General features: G+C 42.9%; 1 protein-coding gene across 1 annotated transcript; it reads right to left on the bottom strand.

Annotated features, from left to right (window-relative positions):
• Nucleotides 1-176: 176 nt before the first annotated feature.
• Nucleotides 177-4,563, bottom strand: LOC134167403 (histamine H3 receptor-like). Its single transcript, XM_062626047.1, is given in 4 exon segments — nt 177-1,963; nt 1,965-2,197; nt 4,031-4,197; nt 4,277-4,563. Coding segments are annotated over 4 exon segments (1,299 nt in total). The 5' UTR covers nt 4,530-4,563; the 3' UTR covers nt 177-1,317.
• Nucleotides 4,564-18,902: the final 14,339 nt, after the last annotated feature.

The raw sequence follows: 18,902 nt of genomic DNA, 5'->3' as shown, positions 1-18,902 counted from the left end.
AAATTGACTGTACTAATATGCATTTTGGCTGTGGCAGTGGACAACTACAGCTGTTCAGTAGCTATCACCTGCCAGTAAAGTGTCTGTTCACCTATGCAGAAAATGCTTATGATGGTGGAAATAAACTTGATGTTCAAAGTTCATTTGAACACTAATGATGTTCAAACTGATACCTCTTATAGGACAAGTCTAGTCAAAACTTGCGATCTACCTGTTCAAGCTTCTCTAGTGGCAGAGGCAAAATGGCAACAGCAGTATGTAGTTGTTGGTTCTTGATTTTCAAACACACAGTAGCAAGGCTATAAAGTTTAACAGACTTTTCTAAGTTGTGGTTTTCGTGATGCATGACTTTGAAAATGTCTGAACACTTCAGATCTTTTTTTTTTTTTTTTTCCACTGTGACTTGATCCAATGGATTAGGTAGGGGAAGACAACATTTTTTCAGAGCTAGTAGAAGGCTAATTGGAAATGTAAAAATTACTCCAAGCGAAGTTTACCTAAAGCTGTGTCTATAGCAAGATCTGTCTGACATACATCTCAGACTAATCATGCTTACTCAATACTTACAGCAAAAGATAGAAGAGTAATACTTGTCAGTCTTGTGAGGAGGAGCGGAGGCTTGACTTGAGTAGATTCCTGCCAATGCAGGATCCAGGCAGGGGCAGGGAGGAAATCATAGCTGAGGTGGGAAACTCATCCAGTACATGAACCCTCTCAATTCTCATAGCTTATATCCAGAGCTCAAACACCTTTTTTATTCCTATTATTGAACTTAGTTCTACAATTTCTTAGTCACCTTTTCCACTGAAATCAGTGCTGTCTTACCTGCTACAATTGATCAGCTGCTCTGTTAACCTGACCAGTCCGGTTCTTCTTGTTCCATGCTTTTCCTAGACACCAGTATTTAGTTTTTTGCATTGGTCATGATCTCATCTGGCTTGTCACTAAATGGAGGGAAAAGCATCCTACATTTAACAGCTGAGACCCTTGGTATCTTAGAGTGGGTTTGGGGGTAAAATGTAACAGGTTCAAGGTTAAGACTTTATGAAATTCCTTACCAACAGGATTTACAATCATGAAAAGTGAAAGAGCCTGAACTTTTATTATTGGCCATAAATGTTGTATTCCCTTTTCAGCACTGTAATGCTAGTGCACCATTACCAGAAAATATACTGTCGTCATAATTCCCAAAGAGCTTTGAGAAATTATCTTTCTCTTCATTGCTGTGATTTCTCCAGCTATGTGGATGATTGTAGTATTTGCAGATCAGTATTAGCCAGTTCATGCTCCCACTGAAAGGAAGATACTTCATGCTTTTCACATAAAAATATGAGGATGAATTTTGGCTTTTCCCGGACACAGGAGTTTTATAAAGGCTCTCCTGAAGCTCATGTGACACAGAGGGTATAGAACAGGGTTAATGGCTGAGTTCACCCACAGAAGCCAAAATGAGGTCTCATAGAGTGAATACTGAACACAGTGGCCATGGCAAGCTGCTCTGATGATCATCAAAAGTGTATATGGGGCCCAACACCAACCAAACACACATACAATAATTGCTAAAGACTTTGCTACTCTTTTATCCCGGGAAAGTCTAAATCTGTTTGCCATGGTGTCAGCCGTGTCCACTCTGCTGATAGTGCTGTATATGCCTTCTGTAGTTTTGTAGAAACCACTCCTATGAGGCTTGGTCTCGACTTCCACCTGGAGTGGTGGAAGGTCTTCACTGACATTCAAATTTTGTGACTGATTGCCATGCTTATGTTTGCTAACCCTTGAAGCCTTTTTGGGGGGAGAAAAGCTACTAGCTCTCTTCTCATGTTTGTGTCTGTCAGCAGGTTTTACAAAAAATAGAGTGTGTTCCCTTTTTTCCCCTGGGAAACTCATTTCACAGTCCTCTTGAAGAGGTGGTAGGTTTTCTTTCCTGAGGGATGTGCATTTCCTGATGTTGAGGTAAATACTTAAAGTATGTAACAGTGATGAAAGGTGTAAAGAATTCAATAGTAGAGGCAATCATTAGGAAATACCAGTTGTAGAAGAATTCTGCATTACATTTTCTTTCAGGGAGAATGCTCTTTTGGGCAATGTGCTCCCAACTCAGAATGGCTGGACCGTAGAGAAGAAAAGCAGCAATCCATACAGTGATCATCTTCAGCACTGCATTTCTGGTCATCCCCTTCTGAGCCCAGTAACTGACCTGAGAGAGAGAAGTGAAGTCACATACATTACTAGTATCTCAAACATGGTCGTCTGGAGATGGCCCCCTCAGTGATTTGTGAGGGTTGATAATGTATTGGTTTAGGGGTGAGGGGTTATACCAAGCTTACCAGTACCATGGAAAAGCTGTTTCTGAAATAGGAATTCCAACAAACAGTATCAAGGCGGCTGGATATGTTTTGAGAATGTGCATCAGATCTTAAAAGCTGGAAAACCAAGGCTTTTCCAAGGCAAACAACTGCCGCTATTCCTAGAAGTGGTTGTCACCAGTTGCTTGTGTATTCAGTCGCATTACCTGTGACACCAGTTTACATAACGTCTAAAAGAAGCACTTCAGAATCCACTTATTTAGATTTTTTTAAATAGTTTAATTTCAAATACATAAAAGCATGTGAATTCATAGAACATCCATGTAAGTTCTTTTCTTTGTGCTTTGTAGAAAGATAGCCTTTTTTTTCCTTAATGTGAAAATAGCACCACAAGAAACAGCTTTTAATTTTGTTTGGTATGATTAATTTCATTCTTTCATGACTTTCTTTTTTGAAGACTTGCAGAACTCTTCTCTGCAATTAAGATGTATAGATGGAGTGTTGTGGTCCGCAAAGTGCTTTACAAGAAGAGTAACTGATTTCCCTTATTTAGAAAATAAAGAAACTAAGGTACAAAAAAATTATGTCAGTAAACCATATGAGCAGTAACATTCAGTAGAATCTTAAAATCAAGATGATCTTCTCAACAGGCTAATTCCCTGGTGTACTGGACAACATTCATATAGTGAATTGGAATTCAGTCTTCACAGCTTTAATGTGGCCACACAGTGTTTTGGGTTATGAAGTCCTCAAGCTTGAATTCTGTATAGGATTCATGATTACTGCCCCAGTCTGTGGATCTCACTCTCCAAAGCCAATGCTGTTCTGGTAGAATATCCACAAAGATGAGGAATCCTGAGTTTGTCTGAATCGGGTCTGATTTTGCAATCCCTAAGAAAGCTATGAATGATTTCAGGGGCAGTCTTGTAGGAAGATTAGCATTTTTATTGATATGGAGAATAATTTAGACCTTCAGAAATTCCTGCTTATATGTTATTACACTGCCCTAATCCAACTGGCAGCTTCTGTACTCTTGCCTGGGAAGGCATTTTTATATGGGGATTGATCTGAAGTATGTAAAAGTGGCTAATTATTATAATTTATTATAACCAGTTTTCCTTGCTGAAACCATCCAGTTTATATTTATACTATTGGGATAGTAATGAGTTTGTTTTATGAAAGCAAAAATCATGGCTAATTCAGAACCTAGAAAATAAAGGAATTCTGTGTGTTGACTGTTTACGAATCTGTTCATTTTTCCCTCTTCAAAAAGAATTTGTTAAAACATCATTGCATATGAATTGTTAAAATTATCTTGCAGCCTCTTTGTGCTGTTTGCCAAAAAGCATAATTGTCTTTTAGTGTGACTTAGAATGAGCAATGAAACTAAAATAACATTTTAAGGAAATGTAGGTGGGGCAGTGGGCTGAAAAATAACTAAGTGAAACCTCTCTAGTACTCAGCTGAAACAGCAGCAGCTAAGGCTGTGCCTGCTGGTAAAGCAGAATACCTCTTCCAGTGTGAAAGTGAGAAGCAAATGTCTTTTGTGCCAAAGTTGATTACTCCCAGAACTATTTCCAGGACCGAGGGGAACTGCCTTGATTCCCCTGTCTGCTGAGGGGTTTGAGTGAGGTGCGATGGGGCTGAGAGCCCGGTGACTGAAGCAAATCCTCCTGCTTGACAGGGCAGCCCACCTAGCCCCCCGACCCCTGCCCAGCCCTTACCGCTCTGGTGACCGAGATGAACCCGTCGAAGCTGATGAGGACGATGTTGAAGACTGAGGCGGTGCACACCAGGTAGTCTACCACCAGCCACAGCTTACCCAAGCCCCTGCCGAGTCTCCACTCGCCCGTCAGCACGTAGGGGATGTACAGTGGGATGCAGAAGCCGCCTGCGGACACAGCTCGGCGGTGACAACGGCAGCCCCACGGGCCGGTGCCCTCTGCCCCTCCCAGCGCCCCGGAACATACCCACCAGGAGGTCGGCGATGGCCAGGTTAAGGAAGAAGTTGCCCTGTTTACGGAGGCTCCGGTCCACCAGGAAAGCCAGAATGACCAGGGCATTGCCCAGCACGGGGGCCAGCACCAGCAGCCCCATGAAAGCCGCCAGCAGCCCGGCGGTGGCGGCTGCGAAGGGCCCTCCGCGCTGCCCGTCCCCCGTACAACCGCTGCCTGCCGCCCGTGGGCTGCCGGAGTGGTTGAGCCACGGCAACTCCTGGCCCATGGCTCCCGGCGGCGACCCGCACTGTCCCCCACGCACTGCCCCCCACGCCCGGCCGCTGCCCAGCGCAGCTCGGCCCCTGCCACCACCCCGCCACAGCCCGCGCCGGCGGAAGCAGGGGCCAGACACGGCGCGGCGGGCTGGGGGTGGCCGCGGAGTGGCCGCACTTGCGGAGTCTGGGGGCGGGAGAGTTCCGCTCCCGCTGCCTGTGGGTGGGCTCCCTCACGAGCCCGTCCTGCGAAGCTCATGCAGTAGCGGTTCCAGCGGCCGCCTGCCCCTCTTCAGGGCTCCCCGGTGGCCGCCCGCGCATTCCCCCAACGGCTCTCCCAGTTCCCTCCTCACATGCTGTCCCTGGTGGGGTAGTCTCAGTCGCCAGCCCTGTTTCTGTGGCGCGTGCTCGACACCGTACCTGCCGCCCTGTCCTGCGGTCCACAGGGCCCTTGGGTGATCTTTGCTTTCCGCCATGCCCCGCTAAGGTCTGGGCAGCCATCTTGTGCCGCTGGTGATCTCCAGCCTCGAGCCCCCGGCACGGGCCGGACTGCAGTCACCTCGGTCGCTCTGCACCGGGAAGGGCTCTTTGCTGTGCCTAGCCACTCGTGTCCACAAAGCCTGGAGGAACGCAGTATTTCTGAGACCTCACTTTCCAAAACTGGCAGTGGATTTATGTGATATTTTAAAGTGTGTTCTAACAAACATGTTGGAGAGCCAGTTTTATCACAGAAGTCAGGTCTATTCCAGAAACCTGACCTGAGCAGCCACGAACACGCTAAGGTGTCTTCCAGCTTCTGTCAAGACGGCTGACAGTGCTGAGGCAGAGGAGTGGGGCACAGCAACCCCCGAATGAGCTGCAGAGGCTGCTGAAGCCTGTGGAAGCTGAAGGGTAATTCAAGAGAGGAAATGCTGCTTGCCTCTACTATTATTATTTGGCCCATTGTATCATTATCTGCCTTAAAATATGTCACCACTGATAGGCTTTGACTTCCCTCCCATGAGAGTTCCCTAGAGACTTGCTCTCTTCATTACAGCTCCTTTATCATTAAAAGAAAACAGGACTTGCTCAAAACCTATTATGGGATGCACATAATCTTCACTTAATTCTGCCAATGTTTCACATGTGGTAAGATCTTTTGTAGAAGATTAGCATGAATCTGCAGTTTGAAATAACAAATATCAACCAACAGTCTTGGGCCCTTCTGCCCTCTAGGGCTGTATCCCATGGGACCTTCCGAAGCAGGTTCCTGAAGAGGCCAAAGTCTGCCCTCTTGAAGTCCAGGGCAGTGAGCTTGCTGCACGCTCTTCTCACTGTCTTGAGGATCTCGAATTCGACCATCTCATGATCGCTGCATCCAAGGCTGCCCTGGAGCATCACATTTCCAACGAGCCCTTCCCTGTTGATGAGCACGAGAGGAAGTTTTGGTAGCTTTCTAAAAATCTGTTCAAAGGGACCTCAGGTAAGACAAGTAAGAGTGGCTTAATAACTTGTCTGTTACGCAGCTGAGGGTGAGCACGTATTCTCAGGGTAGCAGTGCCCTTACCCCCAAAAGGACTGTGAGAACGAAGACCTGGGCCCACTGTTGGAGAGGATCTGGTTCGAGACCATCTTAAGAACCTGAATGTATGCAAGTCCATAGGGCCTGGTGAAATCCATCTGCGGGTTCTGAAGGAGCTGGCAAATGAAGTTGCTAAGCCACTGTCCTTCATATTTGAAAAATCATGGCAGTCTGGTGAAGTTCCCGACGACTGGAAAAAGGGAAATAGAAGCCCCATTTTCAAGAAGGGGAAAATGGATGATGCAGGGACTTACAGACCAGTCAGTCCCACCTCTGTGCCTGGCAAAATCTTGGAGCAGTTTCTCCTGGAAGGCATGCTAAGGCACATGAAAAACAACAAGGTGCTTGGTGACAGCCAGCATGGCTTCACTAAGGGGAAATCCTGCCTGACCAATTTGGTGGCCTTCTATGATGGGGCTACAAAGCTGGTAGACAGGGGTAGAGCAGTTAATGTCACCTACCTGGACTTATGCAAAGCGTTTGACGCTGTCCCATACAACATCCTTGTCTTTAAATTGGAGAGACATCAGTTTGGTAGGTGGACCACTGGGTGGATAAAGAACTGGCTGGATGGCCGCACGCAAAGAGTTGTGGTCAATGGCGCAATGTCCAGCTGGAGACCAGTAATGAGTGGTGTTCCTCAGGGATCGGTGTTGGGATCAGTCTTGTTCAACATCTTTGTCGCTGACACGGACAGTGGGATTGAGTGCGCCCTCAGCAAGTTTGCCTATGACACCAAGCTGTGTGGTTTGGTTGATATGCTGGAGGGAAGGAATGGCATCCAGGGGGACCTTGACACGCTTGTGAGGTAGGCTGTGTGATTGCAGTGTGATTAACCAGATTCAATCCTGGGCTTTTATTAAGAGCTACTGTTTTTTGTCATCCTCAAGTACATATCAGTTCTGGCAAGTAGTTGTGACAATTTGTTTTTAGCAGGCTAATTAACACATAATGAGTACAGTATCTTATTTGAATATTACCAGTGGAATATTTGGGATATTTCATTTTCTTCTGTTATATATTTTGAAAAGCCTGGCTGTATGTTTGTATTATGCAGTGTTCCATACAGAATAATGTTTGATAGACTAAGGGAAAAACAGGGTTCAACATCTTTATCAGAGACATGGACAGTGGGATTGAGTGTGCCCTTGGCAAGTTTGCCTAAGACACCAAGCTGTGTGGTTCGGTTGATATGCTGGAGGGAAGGAATGGCATCCAGAGGGACCTTGACACACTTGTGAGGTGGGCTGATGCCAACCTGATAAAGTTTAACCGTGACAAGTGCAAGGTCCTACACCTGGGTCGGAGCAATCTCAGGCACAGCTACAGGTTGGGCAGAGAAGAGATTCAGAGCAGCCCTGCGGAGAAGGACCTGGGGTGTTGGTCGATGAGAAACTTAACATGAGCCAGCTTCAGTGTGTGCTTGCAGCCCAGAAACCAACTGTGTGCTGGGCTGCATCAAAAGGAGCGTGACCAGCTGGTTGAAGGAGGTGATCCTGCCCCTCTACTCTGCTCTCCTGAGACCTCACCTGGAGTATTGTGTGCAGTTCTGGTGTCCTCAACATAAAAAGGACATGGAACTGTTGGAACAAGTCCAGAGGAGGACCACGAGGATGATCAGGGAACTGGAGCAGCTCCCGTATGAAGATAGGCTGAGAAAGTTGTGGCTGTTCAGCCTGGAGAAGAGAAGGCTGCGTGGAGGCCTCAGAGCAGCCTTCCAGTATCTGAAGGGGGCCTATACGGATGCTGGAGAGGCACCTTTTGCTAGGGACTGTAGTGACAGGACAAGGGGTAATGGGTTCAAACTTAAACAGGGGAAGTATAGATTGGATGTAAGGAGGAAGTTCTTCACTGTGAGGGTGATGAGGCACTGGAATGGGTTGCCCGGGGAAGTTGTGAACGCTCCATCCCTGGCAGTGTTCAAGGACAGGTTGGACAGAGCCTTGGGCAACATGGTTTAGTGTGAGGTGTCCCTGCCCATGGCAGGGGAGTGGAAATAGATGATCTTAAGCTCCATTCCAACCCTAACTTCTTTATGATTCCATGATTCGAAGAGAATCATTAACCTAATGTCAATGTTGGAACTACAAATTCCAGGCCAGGTAATCCCTATAAATCAGCAGCTTTACAGCGTAGATTTTACAATTTACACTGCTGATGATATGGCCTCTCTATTTACGTCAGAAATGGCAGCTGCATGTCTGATGTGGATGAGCAAAATACTCTTTTTACATGCCCCCATAACATCATCTCCCTAAGGCAAATAAAGCCACACAAAGCACAATTGACAAGAACACTGAAGCCTTATCTTATTATCACAAGGATTATTGTTCTTCCTTAATTTGGGGACCCATTTTCACTTCCCTTTGAGCACAACTAGCAGTGTTACTCCAGTTTGGGCAGGATCAAGCTTGTTAATGATTACTGCTATCTGGTGGTGTTGCCGAATATAAAAGATAAAAGTGGCAGCCAAGAGTGACAAAAAAATATATATATATATCTCCATCAATCATCAGGAAAACGTGGCAGGATTAATTTATTCTTTCACAAATAATTACTATATTCTTTAACTCCTTTAATGTAAGGTACTTTCACCGCAGCTCAGTGAGTTTGGAGCATGTATGCTTATGTACTATATTTGGAGCAGCTTTTGTAGTGTATTACCTCCTGGCAAATTTTGAGATTCTCAGTAAGTCCCATAATTGCATTTAATGCATTCTGATGCTCCTTTATTACTGCTGGGCAGCATGGCAAGCAGTATGCCAGCATGGCAAGGCATGAGGACTGCAACTCTTAACAGAATTCTGTTCCTAAAAGCATGAACCATCAGTCCATAACTCTACACTTTGAGGAATTACTGCTGAAGACTGCACTTGTGCTGTCCAGAGACCCTTGCAGACAGAAAACCCAAGTGTGCATTAGATGGCCAGCACTGTGAGAACAGCAGGTTTTACAAACCTGGATTTCAAGCTTTTTTTTTTTCCTCTCCCCTGAAAAAGGATTTTGTCATGTCCCACTAGTTACCATCTTTTTTACTGAACTGTGTTGACTTCTTTTTAAGAACATTAGTTCTTGAGAAAAGAGCTTCACTTTACTTAAAATACACTTTATGGTGGTGTAGGTACATGCACACATGGGGAAAAAAGGCCTTAAAACAAGCACAGGAAAGAGAAGAGAGTTATATCTCATCAATTTCATTGTCTGAGTGGTCTGTTCTGGAGGGAGAACACTATGATTAATGAATCCATATTTTGTTCCTGATCTTTATCCAACCCTGGAAGCAAGAGACACAATTGATTAGATGTGATAAAGAGAAATTGACAATATCCCAAGAAAATAATGAAAAATGCAACATTTTCCGAGGCATAGCAATACTGATGTGTTCTGAAATTTTAGTTTTTGTTTTCTGTGATTTCTTTAGTGGTAATTGTTTTCATTTCCATAAGACTTCCTTTAGTGATTTTTGAAATGGGGGTCTGAAGCATGCAGTTTCCCATGATTCTAGCATATGTGGGTGAGCAGATCTACATAAATGATGGGAAACCAGAATGTTTTTCCCATACCAGAGATAGATGACACTTTTCCCAGAACAGGCCAAATTCAGCTTCCAAATTGACTTGGGCAACCACATAGTGGGCAGAGTCCAGCTGGATGGAAGATGGAGAAGACCTTCTCATCTAGTACCTTCTTTGAAGTATGATTAAGGAAGGTAGTAAGAAGGTAGTAAGCACACTTACTTTGGATCTTTCCTGAATCTGAACTCAATTCTAAATTGTTTTGGTTTTTACCAAATAACATACTGCATATAATGTTTCTTCCTCTGCTTGTTCTTTTTAAAGACACTTCGTTTTATTTTTAGGATTTCATCTACATGTTAACTCTCAGTGTGCCACAAGCTGTATGGTACCAAAGCTTTACTGAAGGTTTTCTGCCTAGGAGACTGAAGGGCATTTCTTGCACATTTCAGTGAAGTGTACGGAACCTTCCCTTACATGAGGGAAACTATTCACTGGTAGTTTTGCAAATTTACAATAAGATATTTCCTTGCTAATAGCCCTATTTAATATTTATAGGTTGTTGTCAACAGTTCTCTTGCTATGAGTGATTGGTATTTGACAGAGAAAAAGCTTCCTTGGCCAGGAAAAGACTGCCTGAGAAAACATATACATGTTTTTTTCATCTGATAAATCATATTATCATAGAATCATAGAATAGTTAGGATTGGAAAGGACCTTAAGATCATCTAGTTCCAACCCCCCTGCCACGGGCAGGGACACCTCACACTAAACCATGCCACCCAAGGCTCTGTCCAACCTGGCCCTGAACACCGCCAGGGATAGAGCATTCACAACTTCCCCGGGCAACCCATTCCAGTGCCTCACCACCCTTTCAGTAAAGAATTTCTTCCTTATATCTAATCTAAACTTCCCCTGTTTAAGTGTTAACCCGTTACCACCATAACGGGTAATCATTACAGGGTTACCATAATTGGGATAACCATATTCTGCTATCAGATAGAGCTGATCATAATAAAATTAACAGGGAAAAATAAATTCTGCCATGATAATTTCCTATTAACCTCATGTACGTTACCAGTCAGGGTTTTGCTTGCATACTGATTTCCCTTCATTTTGTTTAATGTTCTGTAGATCTTTCCATGCATATGATGCAATTCATCTTTTAATTCTTCTTGTTCCTGCACTTGTAGAGAAAAAACACTGATTTGATCTGTGCCAGTGGGAAGACATCTTCTTTAGAGTACACACTGTTACCTACTATTTACTGATGATGCCTTTTATTTTCTTTATTAAAGGAACATTCAGTATCATACAGTCCTGTGCATAATGATTCTTGTGGGATAGCAGGTATTGGTAGCAACAGCTGGTCATAGAATTATCCCACCCTGGTTTTAAGGCACCTGTAAAGGCATGGCGAGACCTTAAAGTCCTTAACAGCACAAAGAAACCAGACTGCTGTCTCCTCAGTTCTTGATGAACCCCATTCTCACCTGTTCAGACATCAATAAAGTGGTTTCCATCCTCTTTCAGTGTGATTTGTTGCTTAATGAAGCCCTGTTGTGCTTACTTGTAAACATGAATGCGGTATCAAGGAGGTAATAAGGTGATTCGGAAGATTCGTTTCTGCACCACGTTCTGCAGGAGGCTGCCATCGCCTCTACATCTGTCTTTATTGTTCTAATAACCATTTGTCAAGAAGTAAGACTCATGATTTTAATGAATATAGATGAGAGATTTGAAATACAATTTAACTAATGAACTTGGATAATTAGACTGCAATAAGGTACCAGAAATAGTCATCCCGTAGACAACTGCCTTAAAGTTACACCAGAATTATATTAGCATTCAGAAGCATCATAATGAAATATGTTATAGGCACTACAAACAGGTTTATTTCCTTTTGTTCCTTCTGGATACATTCAGCAGTTTCACCCATTATTATTAGTACCCTGTATTACCTAGTTTAGTAATGCAACATATTTGGCATTCATATCCTTCCTATCCTGGTGACTTGATATATCAGTATTTCACTTTCCCAGCATCAAAGGATTTCATCACAATTTTGTCTCTTGGCTGCAGGAAGACTGAATGTTTTGGTTGCACTCAGCGCTGGAAGGGCTTCCAAAAAGTATTAACAAGGTATTGGTGATGAGGACATTGGAAAAATCAGAGGTACCCAGCCTATTGCCTATTTCTCATTCTTAATTCCTTCTTCCTTAATCCTCGGAAAGTTCCTTTTCTCCCTGGCCTGTCACCTCTTTTGTTTACACGAATAGGGTCCAGATACATAATCTTGCTAATCTGCCACAGTAGTTTTAGTGTAAGTGATACTGGAGTCCTGGGAAACAGTGTTTCTGGCATTTGGATACACTTGCTCACTACCTTTTTTTTCCTCACTACCTTTTTTCCTAGAAATTAACAGGAACAAGCGCATCTGACATCTGCTTTCTTCCTTTTCCTTTAACCCAAGCCAGGAGGGTATTTCCATGGCAAGCTGATAGTAAGTTTCTCTGCTGCCTGTAAGATAACAGTCACACTTACTCTAGTAACCAACCTCATCTTAAGGGCAAAATAAATAGGAATTGAGTAGGTAAGGTGTTTTATTGTTCTGCTTATATTTCTGTAGCTATGCAAAGATTTCCTAGGCAAAATAAACTGCAAGAAAAATGATGGGACACTTGAAATGTACAAATTCTAGTAGCAAACTGAGATGTATCTGCCTCATAGTTTTTGCAAATTACCCTACTACAGCTTAACTGTTATTTAAAATTACACTAAAAAAAAAACCAAACCCAAACACCCATGCAAACAACAACAAAAACACAACAAAAAAAATAAACAAACAACCCCAAACAAACAAACCCCAACCCAACCCATACCGAAACAACCCTTACTCCAATTCTGAACAAAGCTTACCAGTTCAGTATGATTAGAAACTACCCAATTCTTCATTATGAAGACGGTTAAAATCCATAGTTGTTTGCATTAGATGGCCACTGCACTGCTACAACAAATTCTGGAGCTTGGTGTGACATGGATAATGAGCACATGCGCATAAACACAGTGTCTCGTACACAAGCATGAAAAATGCATTGTCAGAGAACTGAATAGGAGGCCAGGCAAGTGTAAAATGCAGTGTTAAATACAGAAAGCTGCATGCCTGAACACTGCACAGGCCACAAGCGAAGGTACAGTACCAGCTGGCATTTTATATATATTTATAGAAAGTAAAAAAAAAAAAAAAAAAACGGTATTCGAACATCATGGGCAAGAGGACATTCTGCTGTCACTGAAGTAAAAGGCAAGATCTAGGTATTAACTGAAACTTTCTCATGCTGTAATTGCTAGTGTAGGTATAATATTTTGGCATAGGTTGTGTTAGAAGCATAAGCTCTTGTTCTTCAGTAGTACACTGCATTTGTTGTATCTTTCATTAAATGGTATTTCTTAGTGTTGTTGTGATTATGTATCATCATAGAATCATAGAATCATAGAATCATTAGGGTTGGAAAGGACCTTAAGATAATCTATTTCCAACCCCCCTGCCGTGGGCAGGGACACCTTATGCTAAATCATATCACCCAAGGCCTCATCCAGTCTGGCCTTGAACACTGCCAGGGTTGGAGCATTCACAACCTCCCTGGGCAACCCATTCCAGTGCCTCACCACCCTAACAGGAAAGAACTTCCTTCTTATATCCAACCTAAACTTCCTGTGTTTAAATTTTAACCCGTTACCCCTTGTCATAAGTTAGGGCTGAAGAACTTGTGATATGTTCTAACAGTTGAATTGTTTACTGTGTAATGCATGCAGCTGTTGGCTACTTTAGCTCATTGCACAGGAATTAGATAAGCTATGTAGTTATATAGTCAACATGAAGTCAATTTTAGGTAGTAATAACATGCCCAAGCTCTTCAAAGCAGTAATTAGGGCATGGTTTCCTGTTTCTGAGCGGGTATTTGTACTTTAAGATCTCAGTTATATGCAAAGTTCATGGCTCTGAAATACCTGTTTAGCCTGTTACGCTTACAACCATGCTACCTACCTGTATTGAATGAGGATGCTTTAGAAGAGAAAAGTGATGCCAGACTGAGCCTTCTTTTTTATAAATTATTTGTGGAAAAGTCCAGGGCCTCAGAAAGAATAGATTAATATAATCATCTAGATGTAGAATATAAGAAAATATAATGTGTCTACAAGCCTATCATGTAAGTATGTCTTACAGTATCTAGCATGTAAGAGTGTCCCCAGAAACCTCCTCTTATATTCACAGTACAGTATTCACTACAATTTTCTTTCTAGTGCCTAAGAAAGAAGTGGGTTTGTTACACTTGTGCTTTTTTTGGGCGCAGCTATAGTCTGTTCTATTACCGATTTCATATTGTCTTTTCCTAGGTTAACTAAGGTCTCTCCATGCACATTTATATGCATATATACACACACGCTCCATGTTGTTCTACCTTAAAACTCATTGCTTGTGCTATTTCAGCCCTGTTTGTATGCTTTATCCTTGAGTTGTTTGTCCTGGCTGTGTAAGTTTCTGCAGGACTTCTTGGTTCCCATGCAGTACAACAGCTCAATATAAAGTGGCATTGCAGATACTCCAGTATCTGAAGGGGGCTGCAAGGATGCTGGAGAGGGACTCTTCATTAGGGACTGTAGTGATAGGACAAGGGGTAATGGGTTCAAACTTAAACAGGGGAAGTTTAGATTGGATATAAGGAGGAAGTTCTTTACTGTAAGGATGGTGAAGCACTGGAATGGGTTGCCCAGGGAGGCTGTGAACGCTCCATCCCTGGCAGTGTTCAAGACCAGGTTGGACAGAGCCTTGGGTGACATGGCTTAGTGTGAGGTGTCCCTGCCCATGGCAGGGGGGTTGGAACTAGATGATCTTAGGGTCCTTTCCAACCCTAACTATTCTATGATTCTATGATTCTGTGAAATAGCTAAAGATCAGGATTGATAAGGCATAAAGAAAACAAATATATGTAAATACTGGATATTCCATTTTGGACCTGGTTTGTTTCATGTAGTTAGAGAAAACTGCTTCCTGTTCTCGGTAACAGCGGTCAGAGAAAAGTGTTGTCTCTGACTGCCTCTCTTTCTCTCTACATCTCTCTGCCTTATTTTCTTAGAGGTGAAAGCTCTGGCAAAGTACCAACATCACTGTTCCATTTCTTGGAAGTCTTCGAGTCTGTCTGCAGTGTGTCAAAAGTGTGATCTCTCTCTGAGCACATTTTTAGTAGTGTACTGATGATACACCTGGAAAGGCTGTTCAGGTCACCTGCTGTATTTCAGTGCCTGCTGAAAGTGGTTCACTTCTCCAGACTCCAGCAGGAGAATAGGAAATACTGTGCTGTGCAGGGCACCATGGTAAGGGTGACTAACATAATGTTGCCACTGACAACATATGAATCTCCGTGTTACTGTGAATGGAGTTAACTAATACAGAAATATAAGCATCAGTATAAAGCACATGCTAATGGTGCGGTTGTAGGTGTTGCAGAATTCTTGATACCAATAGAGAGAAGTTAGTAAAAGATCCTTTTCATAGACAAGATTGCATGTACTGGAGGTTTATCTGTCTTGCAGGGAGCTGTAAATTCAGTATGTTAAAGATGAGTTAGGAGATGGGCATGCTGCTATCCAGTCAGCCTTTGTTCCTTCAGCATTATCATGAACACAAAGACAGTTGAGAGCACCACGCTGCCACCCACTTCTGCCCAGCTGAGCACATCCACGATTCCCTGCAACACCAGCCCTTTGAACCACTGCTGAGTACACCACAGCAGTACTGCCTGGGAGCTGTGGGAATTAGGCCACCCTGTACTTCTAGTGGTTTAATACAGCTTTAACTGGATTTTTACTGTTTGCTTCCCCAAAACTTTGTTCTGACAACAGATGGTACCACTGCCTTACCATGGATGGGGCTGAGCTTTTATCTAAGTGTTGGGGGTCGAGCATGGACAGTCGGACAAGTCTACAGCAAGCTGTGAGAATATGAACTTATAACCCCGAGTAAGGAATGCAACAACAGGATAACAGTAACCGCAAAGCAAGATATAATGCCAAGCTAACACAAGCATTTAGGCCCAATCATAAAAAGAATAGCGGCGCGTGGACACCTCATGGACGAAGCGGGGCAGCCAATCAAGTAGTGCGTGATCGCGTGTAAGGGGGCTCAAAACAGTATATTAATAGCAGCCTTGTAAGCAATAAACGGAGCTTTTTGCAAATGTACATCGCATCGGTGTCTGCTCCCCTTCACCTGGCCGCTGCATCTAAGAAACAGTCATTGCTTTTATGTTGCCCTTTATTTCAAATAGCATGGTATCTTGCTAATTGAGGACATTGATAACAGAGGAGGAGAGACTGAAAAGAAGTAGTAAAATAAAAAAGAGCTAAAATATAATTGTTCTGGGTTCAGCAGTAGCAGTCATTTTTCTCCTTCTTAGTAGCTGGTGCAGACTTTCAGCCTGGGAACAGCACTGATAACATCAATGGTTTTAGTTGCTGCTTAGTAGTGTTTAGTCTGACCAATGACTTTCTGAGTCTCATTCTCTGCCAGGGAGGAGGGGAAGCTGGGAGGAAGCAGAGACAGCACACCTGACCCAAACTAGCCAAAGAGGTATTGCATACCACAGCACGTCATGCCCACTGTACAAACTGGGGGCAGTTACCCAGAAGGGCTAGATCAATGCTTGGTCAGCCTGGGTATCAGTCGGCGGGTGGTGAGCGCTTGTATTCTCTTCCCTTGTTATTTCCCTTATCATTATTATTATTGGTAGTAGCAGCAGTGGTTTGTGTTATACCTTAGTTACTGGACTGCTCTTATCTCAGCCCATGGGAGGTACATTCTTTTGATTCTCCGCCCCATCCCTTCAGGAGCTGGGGGGAGGAAAGAGGTGTGGTGAGAGAGAGGCTGCATGGTTCTGAGTTACATCTGGGCTTAAACCATGACAATAATAAAGAGCTTTATCTATCTAAAAATATTTATTAATATTGTTATTTTCATAGAACTTTAATGAACCAAGTATTTTTTTCTTATAATAGTTTAAATGAAATTGCCCTTGTGTCAGCAAGAGAATAATTTTTGATTAAAGCAGATAATGGGGTGGGCATTTCCATCTATCAGACACTTCGCTGGGCTTTGTATATTCTGCAGAATTGCTGAGAGTGCAACCTGTCCCATCATCCAGGTTGTTAATGAAGAGGTTAGCAACGTCGGCCCCATTGTTGAACCCTGGGGTACTCCACTAATGAGTGCCTCCAGCTGAACTCATACTGCTGTCAGCAACCCTTTGACCCCAGGAGTTCTACCAGATTTTGATCCACAGTTCTCATATTCTAGTTCATACTTCATCAGTTTGTCTACAAGGATGTAATAAAATGCAGTGCATGAAGGCCTTCCTGAAGTCACAATAAACAACATCCAGTGCTATACACTCATCCACTGAGCTAGTAGCTGTTTCAGGTTAGTCAAGCAAAATTTCCTGCTCCTAATGCTGACTACTCCAAATCACTTTCTTGTCTTTCATGTGTTTGAAAATGGCTTCCAGAATTACTTGCTCTTGTCACCTTCCCAGATACTGAGGGAAGCTGATTGGCCTGCAGTTCCCTGCATCCTTCTTCTTGCCCTTTTTGAAGATAGGAGTGTCATTTGCTTTCTTCCTTAAAACTTTCCTTGATCCCCATGACCCTTCAGAGATCATCAAAAGTGGCCTTACAGTGACACTGGCCAGCTCCCTCAGCATTTCTGAGTACATCCCATAGACCTGTGTATGTCCACTGCATTTAAATGTTCCCTGATCTGTTTCTCCTCCACTGATAGCATGTCTTCCTTGCTCCAAGCGTTCCCACTGGCCTTGGGGCCTGGAATTCCTAAAAGTAAAATTGTAGCTTCCCATGATACTGCTGTGCTGTCTGGAAGTACACCAGTGAATCACTACAGCACCTAGCTGAGCTTCTTATGTTGAGGACTGGGCCTTTTCTTTCTGCCTGCTTTGGATCAGCACTGACAGAGAAATAGCTCTGTGTGTATAGTGGCAGATGGGGAAAGAGGGGAAAAAACAGTCTTTGTAAAGCTATACTTAACATCACAAGCTGGTTCAACAGAAAGCAAGCACAAACAAGTCTGGGACCTCTTACACATACATCAGGTAGATACGCCCCTTTTTTTCTTTAAGATGCCTGCAACCCCAGGTTAAGTTTACCTTCATCTGTCACCTTTCAAAGGATGAAAAAGTGTTTGTATGATGGAAGCACCTTTCAATACTCTGTTTACAAAATAGCACGCTGGGTTGTGGGAAGTAGGGCTATGCTTCATCAGCTGTCTGCCTGAAGATGAGCTCATTATAACCACTTAATTAGTGACAGATGCTTGCCTGTTTCTTCTTAAAAACATCTAACATTGGAAGCTTCTCATCCCTCCCAAGCAATTTCCAAAAGGATGTCAGTACCTTTTTTCCTAATGCCTAAAATAAAAGCTCAAGCCATTCACTTCTTTACATCCGGTTTAAACCATTATGTTGGTGCTCTGGATTATAATATAATGGAAATACTGTAAAAGAAGCAATCCTGCTATGGCAAATGTTGTTTGACTGTCTCAAAGTGCTGTACAATACAGTGATAGCATTTGCCATTTACTCTGTGTCACTATTTTGTGTTAGTAACTGCTTTTTGCCACAAATTATGGTATCCAAACAAAACAGTAACTTTCATCCTGGCCATTTGTTACTAACAACAATGTTAGTATATGTTATATACTAAGATATATACTGTTCTACCTATAAAAAGTAAGATTCAGACAAATCTTATCTAGTTTAATAGATTGTGCTTCTTAGTGATCACTGGGTCACATATTCTATTCATTATAAACCATGATTTTAGAATGCACTCCATTATTTGCTGTGCTGAGCAGAAAAATCTGCATTTTTTCTGAAATATATTTTCCTGAGAGGCCTTCAACATATTTTTAAAATTCCAAAATATTTTAAGACTTCCATTAGAAAAAGAGTTGACTATATCATTTTAATGTATATGTAATTATATGTTACATTATTCTTATATTTCCATAATTCTGTAGTATGTAGAAAAATTGTTGTGATTATGTACAAATAGCTAAGCAGACTGCAGAGCACAGAAACCCAAGTCAAGAAGAGGAAAGTGGCTAAAGCCCAGTGTGCCTGTGCTTATAGAAACATAGAATAGTTAAGGTTGGAAAGGACCTTAAGATCATCCAGTTCCAACCCCCCTGCCATGGGCAGGGACACCTCACACTAAACCATGTCACCCAAGGCTCTGCCCAA

Source organism: Pezoporus occidentalis, unplaced genomic scaffold (assembly GCF_034315485.1).
Source record: "Pezoporus occidentalis ecotype Australia unplaced genomic scaffold, CSIRO_AGI_Poc_V1 ctg287, whole genome shotgun sequence".
Lineage (NCBI taxonomy): Eukaryota > Metazoa > Chordata > Aves > Psittaciformes > Psittacidae > Pezoporus > Pezoporus occidentalis.
Note: the sequence above shows the minus strand (reverse complement) of the source record. Positions and strands in the feature narration are given on the sequence as shown.